The sequence below is a fragment of the Sorex fumeus genome, unplaced genomic scaffold, assembly GCF_029834395.1.
Source record: "Sorex fumeus unplaced genomic scaffold, SorFum_2.1 ptg000044l, whole genome shotgun sequence".
Classification (NCBI taxonomy): domain Eukaryota; kingdom Metazoa; phylum Chordata; class Mammalia; order Eulipotyphla; family Soricidae; genus Sorex; species Sorex fumeus.
Window position 1 is genome coordinate 68,712,847 of NW_026606101.1, and position 10,742 is coordinate 68,723,588.

The 10,742-nt window shown below is 49.4% G+C and overlaps 1 protein-coding gene across 1 annotated transcript; it reads left to right on the plus strand.

The window, feature by feature from the left end:
- Positions 1–549: 549 nt before the first annotated feature.
- MRPS22 (mitochondrial ribosomal protein S22) lies at positions 550–10,625 on the plus strand. Its single transcript, XM_056121659.1, has 8 exons — positions 550–700; positions 1,975–2,138; positions 3,911–4,075; positions 5,742–5,885; positions 6,180–6,263; positions 7,253–7,398; positions 9,490–9,598; positions 10,491–10,625. The coding sequence occupies exons 1-8, from the start codon at positions 568–570 to the stop codon at positions 10,584–10,586; spliced, it is 1,041 nt and encodes a 346-aa protein (XP_055977634.1). The 5' UTR covers positions 550–567; the 3' UTR covers positions 10,587–10,625.
- Positions 10,626–10,742: the final 117 nt, after the last annotated feature.

Consider the following 10,742-nt stretch of genomic DNA (forward strand, 5'->3'; position numbering starts at 1 on the left):
ATTTCTAAATTTCCTGCGTTTTGAGTGAAATAGAGCCCCTGGAAGAGACCTTAACTTGGACTTCATGCATTTAGAAAGTTGGGGTTACTTGACTTGTTGCATGCAAATGGAAATCTTAGGATAAAACTGTTGTTTTCAGTTTCCTTCCCGCCAACGCTCAAGTACACGCCCCGGAAAGCTAAGGGAAACTGGAGACATTGATGGGGAGAAATGCACACTGGCGAAGGTATGGATGTTGGGTGTTTGAACATTGTATAACTGAAGCCCAATCACGAACAACTTTGTAACTGTATTCACGGTGTATTCATGGTGCTCCAATAAAAAAAAAGTGTTCTTTGTAATTTTGTTCTTGTAACCATTATTTATTTTAAAATAAAAAAATTTAATGGGTACCAGACTCTGTTGGGCAATAAAACCCGTTCACCACTCCCCGAAATATAACAGTTCCAGAAAACGGACCTTCCTCCTCCCGCCTCCTCCAGACCTACAAGTCCCAGAATGCCGCGCGACGGCGCGAGACCCGGAAGCGCTCCCCGCCACTTCCGGCGCCGGCGGGCCGGTCGCATCATGGCGGGCCTGAGAGCTTCTGGCTCGCTCTGGGCGCTCGTGTCGGGGGCCCGGCGCGCGGAGCGGGCGCGTCTCGGGGCCGGAGCTCTGCTGCGGCCGCTGCCCGAGCCCCGGCGGCTCGGCTCCGAGGCGGGTGAGCGACCCGTGGCCCCGTGCCCTCTGCGACCGCCGGTCCCGGCCGGCAGCTCGGCTCTTTGCAGAGCCCCCCGCGCGGTGCAGGGGCCCCGCGATCCGAGGCGACGGCGGGGGAGCAGCTGAGGTCCCGGGCAGTGGCCCTCGGGCCGGCGTGGGGGCGCCGGGCACGGTGCCTGGCGGGGTAAAGCGACCGGAGCCGAGACCCGGGGAAGCCGCGCGAGCCGGCGAGGCCGGGGCCTCTGCGGGCGGAGGGGACGCGGGTCCAAGGCTCAGCGCTCGGCTGACACGGGAGGGCCGGGGGCGCCCCTGCAGGGCGGGCTGCTGAGCTGCGCCTCCGGCTCTGAATCCGGGGGGCGGTGGGACAGCAGAGAGCCCGGACTCTGGTTACCCGCTTTCCTCTGCGCTCAGCTCCTGTTCCTCCAGGCACCTCCCCCCCCCGCCCCCCAGCACGGATTTGCCCGCCCCCGCCCCCCCAACCCAGCCCAAAAACAGAAAGAAAAGAGAAAAATCAGTGCTGCCTACCCCCCTTTTTTTTGCTTTTTGGGTCACACCCGGCGATGCACAGGGGTCACTCCCTGCTCATGCACTCAGGAATTACCCCTGGCAGTGATCGGGGAACCCTATGGGATGCTGGGAATCGAACCCGGGTCGGCTGCGTGCAAGGCAAACATCCTACCCCCTGTGCTATCACTCCAGCCCAGCCCCTTAAGTCTTTGGCTTGAGCATTTGGGTAGAGTAATCTCTGATAACCAGTAACGCATGTTAAGTCATAACTAGGACCAGGACGGAAAAGATTAATTGTAGGCACAGATTTTTAGTGGGAATAGGTGGGGGAGAAAAGGCAGGGGTAGGGGAGCTGGGATGGGAAAGGCCAGTAGGTTTAACTGTTTGGGATGCTTTAGTTCTCTTCAGTCACTGACCCGTTATAAGCTTGGCATATCTTACCTGATTTGGGGGTGGTTGTAAGCAGCCCTGAAGATGTGTGGGGTGTATGATGTGTGGGTGTAAATGGGAACAAGCACTCCTGTTAGCGTTGGTGTTATTACATTAGTCCTTGTTCTGTGTTTCTCTCCCACCAGCCCTTTTTTTTGGGGGGGGGGGGGGGAGAAACTACCCTTATGATACTGAATGCTTTGTAAATTCTGAATGAATGAGTGAATGAATTTTTCTAAATAGTGTGCATACTGAGATAGACATTGTGTTAATGATTTTTATTCTTAACTCTGATCAGAGGGCTCACCAGCCTTCCTCTTTTGCCATCTTATTTAACAGAATCTGGTAGCTCCGAGGTCAAGAAACCTTCATTTACAGACGAGGAAGTTCAAAACCTACTCGTCAAGATGACAGGCTTGAATTTGGAGAAGGTTTTTAAGCCAGCTATACAAGAACTGAAGCCGCCAACTTACAAGTTAATGACGGAGGCGCAGTTGGAAGAGGTATATGAAGGCCGGGATATTGATGGAATAGTTTCCTTGTTGGTTGTGCTTTGGGGGATGGTGGGGTGTGGGGGACACCTGGTGGTGCCTGTGAGAACAGATGTGATGTTACTGAACCGCCGTTGTCTGTATCTGAGGGAATATATTTTTTTGTTTTGTTTTATGACCAAGTCCGGTTTTGCTTAGGGCTTTCTCTTGGCTCTGTGCTCAAGGATCACTCCTGGGCAAGACTTGGGGACCACATAGGTGGGGGTTATAGATCCTGCAACGGCCCCATGCAAGGCAAGTACCCTATTTGTTGTTGCTCTGACTCCCAGAATGCCTTTTTTTAGGAGGTTAAGCATATGCCAAACACAGTAACAACAAGTCTTACGTTGGAGACGTTACTGGGCCCGCTTGAGCAATATCGATGAACAACTGGAGGACAGTGACAGTGATTATTGGGCTGAAATGATAGCACAGCAGGTAGGGCATTTACCTTGCATGTGGCCAACCCGAGTTCTATTCCTCCACCCCTCTCGGAGAGCCCGGCAAGCTAACGAGAGTATCTCCCCCACATGGCAAAGTCTGGCATTCAGTATGCCCAAAATAGTAGTAACAAATCTCACAATTTGTTGTGAGACATTACTGGTGCCTGCTCGAGCAAATCGATGAACAACGGGAGGACAGGATAGTGCAGTGCAGTGCATTATTATTATTATTATTTTGGCTTTTTGGGGTCACACCCAGCATTGCACAGGGGTTACTCCTGGCTTTGCACTCAGGAATTACCTCTAGCAGTGCTCTGGGGACCATATAGGATGCTGGGAATCGAACCTAGGAATTAACAGAGGCTGCGTGCAAGGCAAATGCCCTACCTGCTGTGCTGTCGCTCCAGCCCAAGCATTATTTCTTGATGCCCCTCCAGAGGCTGGTAACTGGTTTTCTGCAGGCTCCAGTGAGAAGTCTTCAAGGCACAGAGCCGAGGACAGAAATAAGGGAGAGGAGTGAGGAGGAGCATGGTCACGTGGGGTGATTCTAGGTGTGGAATTACCTCACCACTCCCAAGCCTGAGCCCCTACCCTTGTGCCTGCCTGCTCGGGCCTTGTCCCTGCAGAAGCAGCTGCTCGAGACTGGAGCTCTGGTGGCCTGAGGAGACCGTGCTGAACACTGTAGTTCTTAGGCACCTGCGTTTTCTGCCTACGGGTGCTTTGTGGAAGATGTTCTGTGTATGAACGCCACGGTTGCTCTGTTAATTCAACAGGGATTCATTTTTCTAGCAAAGCCCTCAATGATCCAGTAGAATATCAGTTGATGAATGTCACATTTTGTCTGTCTGAGGTGACTGCGGTCCCCTGGGAGGCTGGAGCGGTGGGGATATGGGTTCCAGCGGGTAAGGTGCGTGCCATGCGCATGGCTGACCCGGGTTCCATCCACGGCACCTCATGTGGTCCTCCGAGCCCACCAGGAGTGCAATCAAGTTGGCCCCCAAACCCAAACTAGGAAAACAAACAACAGAGCAGGGTTTCTGGAGCTGGGTCGCCTGGGATCACTCCTAGTGCAGCAGCTTCTGAGGATCTTACAGACGGTCCTTGAGTGATTTCATTTTGTCGAATGTCATTTCACTGCAGAGTTGATGAGGAGGGAAGGAAAAAAAAGGGGAACCAGGTGCTCCAGTTCACAGCTGCGCCAGACTCCTCTCTCCTAGTGGTTAACGTTTCTGGTCAGTTCCTGCTTTAGTCAGGTGATCTTTTGGCTTGTAACCCTGTGACTTTCCTTGTCTTTTTCGTTAGGCTACCAAACAGGCAATCGAGGCAGCTAAAGTGCGATTAAAAATGCCACCTGTTCTGGCCGAGCGGACGCCAATCAATGACGTGTTAGCAGAAGACAAGATTTTGGAAGGAACAGAAGAACACAAATACGTGTTTACTGATATCACCTACAGCCTGCCACACCGGGTGAGTCTCTGTCGGGTCACGGCATGGTCTTTCTCTGACAGTGTGTGGCGATGAGCCTGAGGGACTGGGCTCGACATCGTGTGATGCAGCTGTTTCTGCCACTTTCAAACCAGAGTTCTCTGAGTGCATGAGAGCTTGCTGGGAGATCCAGCATAAGGAAGAAGAGAAATGTTGGCTGGCCCCGCATGATCATACTTGTTTTTCTACAGATTATGGGCATAGTACATTTCAGATCGATTGCAGAGAGAGACAGATCTGTTGAGACTAAAATAAGGATCTTACCAAAACCCACCCCCAAACCACAAAAAAGGCAGAATCTCCCAAGAAAGAGGGAGAAGGGAGATTCTTTCTAAGTTAGGCTGGTTCCTAGCTGACTATCTAAGAAGATAGGGGGTTTCTTCCGGCAGATGCGTGCAGATGCCCCTCCTAACTAGACTTGGCAAAAGATTTTTACTTTCCACAGTTGAATGTAAGTTTCCTGCCGATGGTCTTCAGATGTCTCTGCTGCTAGTGCCGTAGTTCTTAGTCTCTGACTCCTCTTCCCTTGATTGACCGTTCCATATGAACACACTGGCCCCTCAAAACTATAACAGCTTTGTGGCTGGAGCTTTTCAAGTAAGGAGTAAAAATACTCACTTATCATCAGCCTCTTGCCACCTCATACGTGGATCTTTTTACCATTTATGGTTATGGTTGAGATCTGTCTGAGCCAGGTGCCTGTCTGTATATAAACCACCTTATATCTAACACGGTGGGCAGAGATCACAGAGTTCTGTTGTCATTAAAATATTAAGCTTTGCAGTGTCTAATGTATTTGAGTGAGGTAAAGTCTTGTTGTGGAAACATTGAATAACCTCAAAGGGAGGGTGAGACATGGGCTTTAATGAGGCACAAATGTTATTTGCTGTATTTATTTCTTATTTGCATACTATTCCTATTTGCAATAGTAGATTTTGCATTTTTGTTTGGGGGCCACACCTGGCAGTGCTCGGGGATCACTGTGTGCTTAACTCTGGGTGTGCATGGAGTTAGGATCTAGGCCTCCCGCCCCTTTCCAGGGACTGCGACAGAACGCAGAAACCTTGGCTGGGTGAGTGGATGGACATGGGTGGAGCTCAGAGGAGAACTTGGTCCTAGGTGTGGAAGAATGACAACACCAGAGTCAGGGACACAGTCTTGTCCCCTGCCGGCGAGGGCAGTCAAGCTGCAGAACTGAGGCCACCTTCTTGGTGTGTCCTTTTTATTCCAGGCACTTTTTAAATGTCAGTCCTAGAATAGTAAACTCTGTTTTGGTGAGACTAGGACGGGGAAATGCACAGTTTGTGAAGGTCTTGGGGCGAGTCTTTCCCCATTGGGTAGATGAATCTCAGATAAGACTAAAACAACTGTATTCAGTACTTAGCCCATTTTTGACCTTGGTTGGCACGTTAGTGAATATTTTTGTATGAATATTAGTGATTACCAGAGGGACAGCTGTGGCTAATCAGTGCCCGAAGCACCCAATCTTCCCAGGTTTTGAGGTTTAAAATGATCCGTGAAATCACACGTGATTGCACCTACGGTTTCTGTTGTTGATTGCAAATTTTCTTAGAGTGGTGCTTTTTGGGACACTGGAACTAAAAATAAGTCCTCACAAACTCAGCCTTGATTGTGGTGTCTGACTCAGGAACGGTTTATCGTCGTGAGAGAGCCGAGTGGCACCCTCCGCAAAGCCACCTGGGAGGAACGGGACCGAGTGATACAAATTTATTTCCCCAAAGAGGGTCGTAGAGTCTTAACACCAATAATTTTCAAGGAAGAAAATATCAAGGTAAGGGGGCCTGGTGGCATAGTTTGTGGTGATGGTTTCCAGTTGAACCAGTGGGCTCTAGTGCTGTTTGGCATTGACCAAAGGGTCAGAGTTTTGTAATGATAACACCAGTAGGATTATCTGTCCTGGCGATGGCCGTGGGGTTGGAACCCAGGAGCGGAATCCCAAGGCCCACGTGGTTTCTGTTTGCCTCCCAGCAGTCCCCTGGGGCTGTGTGTGAAGAAGGGGCAGGACTGTGAGGTGTCAGCACAAGCCCTTCCTGCTGTTTGATTCCCGCCTCTGCTGCTGTTTCAGAACATGTATAGCCAGGACCGGCACGCTGACGTCCTCAATCTCTGTGTCGCCCAGTTTGAGCCAGATTCCGCGGAGTATATCAAAGTGAGTACACTGCATAGTTCCTGATGTGCAAACTAAGGATTGGTGTGGGTGGGATTTTAACCTGGCACACTGAACTCGGCTGTATGTTTTGATGAGGGGAGAAAGGAAGTGTTCAAGCATCTTCTCGTGTCTGATATTTACCAGGTAACTAATTCATCTTCATGCCATCCTTGAGTTAAGGTTGAGAGAACTTCCACTCAGAAGACTAAGTAGCTTGCTGAAAGTTGCATCTAGTAAGTGGTAAAACTAGCATCCAAACTTGATGTCATGCCTATAATTCATCATTAGCCAGCAAAGTTAGTTACTGAAATTTGTGCAACTGTAGCATTAAGAAGTAATCGTGTAGCACCTTCTGTTGTAAGGTATTCTGTGAGCATCAGGGCACTGAGCCGAAGTGGAGAGGGTGTGCCTGGGCCAAAGGCTGCTGTTCTGAGATGACTAGGGAAGGGTGCTGGAGAAGCCTTAGGCACTCGGGGATCACACAGTGCTTGCAGAAAGTCCTTCATAGTGACCCTCTGCCACACTGAGGAGTCTGTACTCCAGCCAGGCAGCCTGTAGAACGTAGGACTGTTTCATCAGTCATTTGGGGAGGGCAGTCTGGAAGGAGATCTGAAGGATGGACTAAGGGTGTTGATGGGATGGGGATGGGCGGGGCCCCCGAAAGAATAGTCCAATTTCCTTTTCCCCCTAGAGACCAAAAAATGGTGCTCCGGTATTTCAGTCTCTGCTTATGTAATAGGTGCTTCCTAGTCCTTGGCCGCAGAAATGGAATTGATCTGGCCATTAGTGTTTGGCAGAATTGTTAAGGGCAGGACAGCAAATTGCTGGTCTTATTTGTAATTGTTAGCAGGCTGATGAGAGTGGAGACAGGTAAGAGGCAGATCTGATTTCACTCATACTTTGTTGAGCAGCACTCTCCATGAGAAATGTCTTCAGTAATTCTGCTTCAGAGTTTCACGTTTCTGAAAAATGGCGTTTTCTGTGGACAGTTTCATCATCAGACCTACGAAGATATAGATAAACATGGAAAGTATGACCTATTACGTTCAACAAGACACTTTGGTGGAATGGCGTGGTATCTTGTAAATAAGAAAAGGATTGACGGTTTACTGATTGACCAGATCCAGCGAGATCTGTAAGTACAATGTTAGTGAAAGGATAATTCTTATTACCCTCACAGTGTGTGTGCGCATGTGTACGCGCGCGCGTGCGTGTGTGTGGCCCCGGGGACCCCTCACAGCCTTCTCCGCCAACCAAGCCAGCACTGGATTTTTCCTGTTCGTCAACCCCCCACAGAATGTCCTTGTTGATGCAAAGGTCTGAACTACAGTGATTATGGCCACCCGGACTGTCAGGAGTTCTGACTCAGTGCCCTCCCTGCAGACTGAACTGTTCACACCTGATAAGAGATTGGGATCTAGCAGGTCCCGTGGGCACTAAACAGCCCATATGAGAGTGCCAGCTCTCACAGGAACGACGGCTGATTCCAGCCTGCCCTGTGAGCCAGCTCACAGAGCCTGAACTTACTTGCATCCCAGAGAAGCAGGGGGCTGGCTGGTGGGGACTAGCCTTTAGGTGTTAGCAGTGATACTGCCTGAAAGTCAGTTTGCCTGTAAAGTTTCTTAAATATAGTCATTCCCATACTGTTAAGAGAAATAGTAACTTTTTGGGGTTTAAAAAAATTAAAGCAACTCAGAATTATATAACTTTAAAAGTTAAAGTACATTGAGGTGTATCGTATATGCTCTCATGATTTTCATTAGTTCATTTAAGGGTGGCATCAGAAGCTGTTTGCTGGGAAGGGGGTTTGTGTTCTTCGCTTCACCTGTTCTGTATAAAAAAAACCATTCCTGGAGGAAATCTTGCTGCAAATCTCATAGTGGGCAGTAGAGGGCTTACGCTTCACTGAAACCCAGGCCAGAACTGGCATTCTGCTTGTATTTCATTCTGCTGCTGGTTTTTAATTGAGATCCTTCTAAATTCTTACTTAACATGTAAATTTACTTGCTCTTAATTTTCAGATACGAGTTAGAGGTAAAGCTAATAGTTCCCTGAGAAGCAGGCATTATACTCTCGCACAGAGGCAGAGAAACCTTAGTATGATTTTAATTGATGGAAACCTAGTTAAGATCTCTACCCGGCCAATGCCTAAGTTTTAAGGAAATTTATTTGAAGACATAGTTTGTTATTTTAATTGGGTTTTATAGATTACAACAAGCACATCGATTCACAATGAGCATTTGTGAATTGCTGGCCCTGGGAAGCTTGACTTCTGCTGCTTCCTGGGTTCTCCTGAGATTCCCTTGGGGGTGGTGTGCCTTGAGGTCAGACATTTCTCTAAGCTCCACAGGGCTTCAGAACTTCTCCCAATTCTAGTGTCAGGGAAGGTTTAGGAGTGACAGCTTTCGGGGAGCACTGAGTTAAGACACCCAACACGAAGCCAGTGACTTACTATACAGCAGAACCCCCGAAGCACAAGCATGCTGCCAGGGTCCCTGTGGGGCCACACCTGGTGGTGCTTGGGGGTCTCTCCTGGCAGGACTCCAGGAACGGTGTGATCCTGGGGAGCAAACCTGCCCTCAACCCTCGGAGCCGTCTCCCCGCCCCTCAAGGTGACGGACAAGAGGGGAGTGACTTATTGGTTTGGGAATGGCGAGGAACTTGTGTGCCCACCGAGGGGAGTTGTGTCCTTGTTGGGCTCCGGCTCCCTCGCAGGTGGTTGTGGCAGTAGCACTTCCTCCTGCCGCTGCGCTCCTGCATTTGCTGGCAGGGAGCCCACGTCTCCGGGGCCGAGGAGTCTTTCTTCAACTCTTGGGTGGCCTCTCAGAGACAGCTGGGTGACATCCTCGCTTACAAGAGGCTTAGAGTATCCCCGTGTCCAGCAGCCTCTGGCTTCTATGGGCCCAAGGGACATTCCTGCCATCTGCGGTGAGCTGTGTTATGGGGCTAGGGAATTTGCCTCCCCTGGGAAGGTCAGACAATGGCGAGCCAAGAATAAGGCCACTTTAGGTTACATTCCTTTCAGAAGCTGGGCACTCCAGTGTCCGCTCAGTTGGACGAAGCACAAAGCACCCGATTTGACTGAAAATTGCCTTCAGAAATAAAAAGGCTGATGCCCTTTAGGAATGGCTTTTTGGCCCAAGGGAAGTCTGAAGTAGGATTTGGTTGTGCGCGGTGAGCACTCCCCCACCGTGTCCCGTGGTGATAGTGAACCCTGTTGCTCTAGACTCGACGATGCCGCCAGCCTGGTGCAGCTGTACCATCTCCTCCACCCGGATGGCCGGTCGGCACAGGAGGCCAAGGCGCAGGCCGCCGAGGGCCCGCACCTGATTAAGGTAACAGCAGCCCTGGCCTAGGCGGGTCCCACTTCGCAGTTACGAAGTTGACTCTGAGTGTGTGGAACGCTGGGGAACCCTGAACATCAGCTGCTGGAACCCTGATATTCCCCAGCCGAGAGAGGAAGGATGGAGGCGGGTGGGTGGGAGCTGCAGCCGAAGGCAAGGGAGTTCAGAGAACGGCAGCAGCTGTGGCCATTTTACTAAAGCTACAGATTTGCTGTTTTTTTTCTTTAATTTCAACTAATTCTTAGAGAAATATAAGGAAAAACTATCACTATACTGTTTTGCTAGTTACAAAATAAGCGTCAAGCACTGGCACTCCTGCTGCTTGAACCCAAGCTGCTCCCACCTGTGTCTCGCTCACATGCCTGCTTGCATGTGACCGCACCTCAGTGGCTCCAGCATTTGGCAGCCTCCCCTGTAAAGGTGCAGAGTCCCAGTGAGCCAGGGAGGGGTGGCCACTGGGTGATCAGCCTGCACGGCCCCTGGCCCAGTGTTCCAGCGTGGCAGTTACCAGGCTGGCTAAGGAGACTCACTGACTTCATGTGATGCACCAATAAGCAAGGGCTTCTGAAAATAATTCTTTGAAGTGAAAAATTTAGTCGACTCTTGTTCTCCCAGTGTTTGTGTTGAAGCCAAGGGGTTTTGTTTCGCTCTATCGGGTGGTGCTGCTTTTCCTTTTAATATGAAATCAAGCTGAGTGACAGCAATTCAGGGAACTCTTAGCTGCTGGCTTTTGCTCAGAGCTATTGTGAAACTCCTCAGGATTTTTAAATGGAACTTTGCTACTACAAGAATGCTGATGTCTCAAACCTGAAAACTTTACGTATGTATGTATGTATCTATGTAACTTGACAAATTTACAACTGCCTTTTTTTCTTTTAAACAGGTCTTTGCAAAAACAGAAGCACAGAAGGGAGCATATATAGAATTAACACTGCAAACTTATCAAGAAGCATTTGTTAGTCATTCCGCAGCTTCCTGAAAATATTTTTAAAAAATAAATTCCATTTTATTAAAGCTACGGATTTGCAGTTTCTTTAAAATTTCAAATAATGCTTACGGAAATACAAGGAAAAACTATAGCTACACTGTTTTGCTAGCTACAGAAGTATATTTGAGGAACTGTTAATGAATGTCT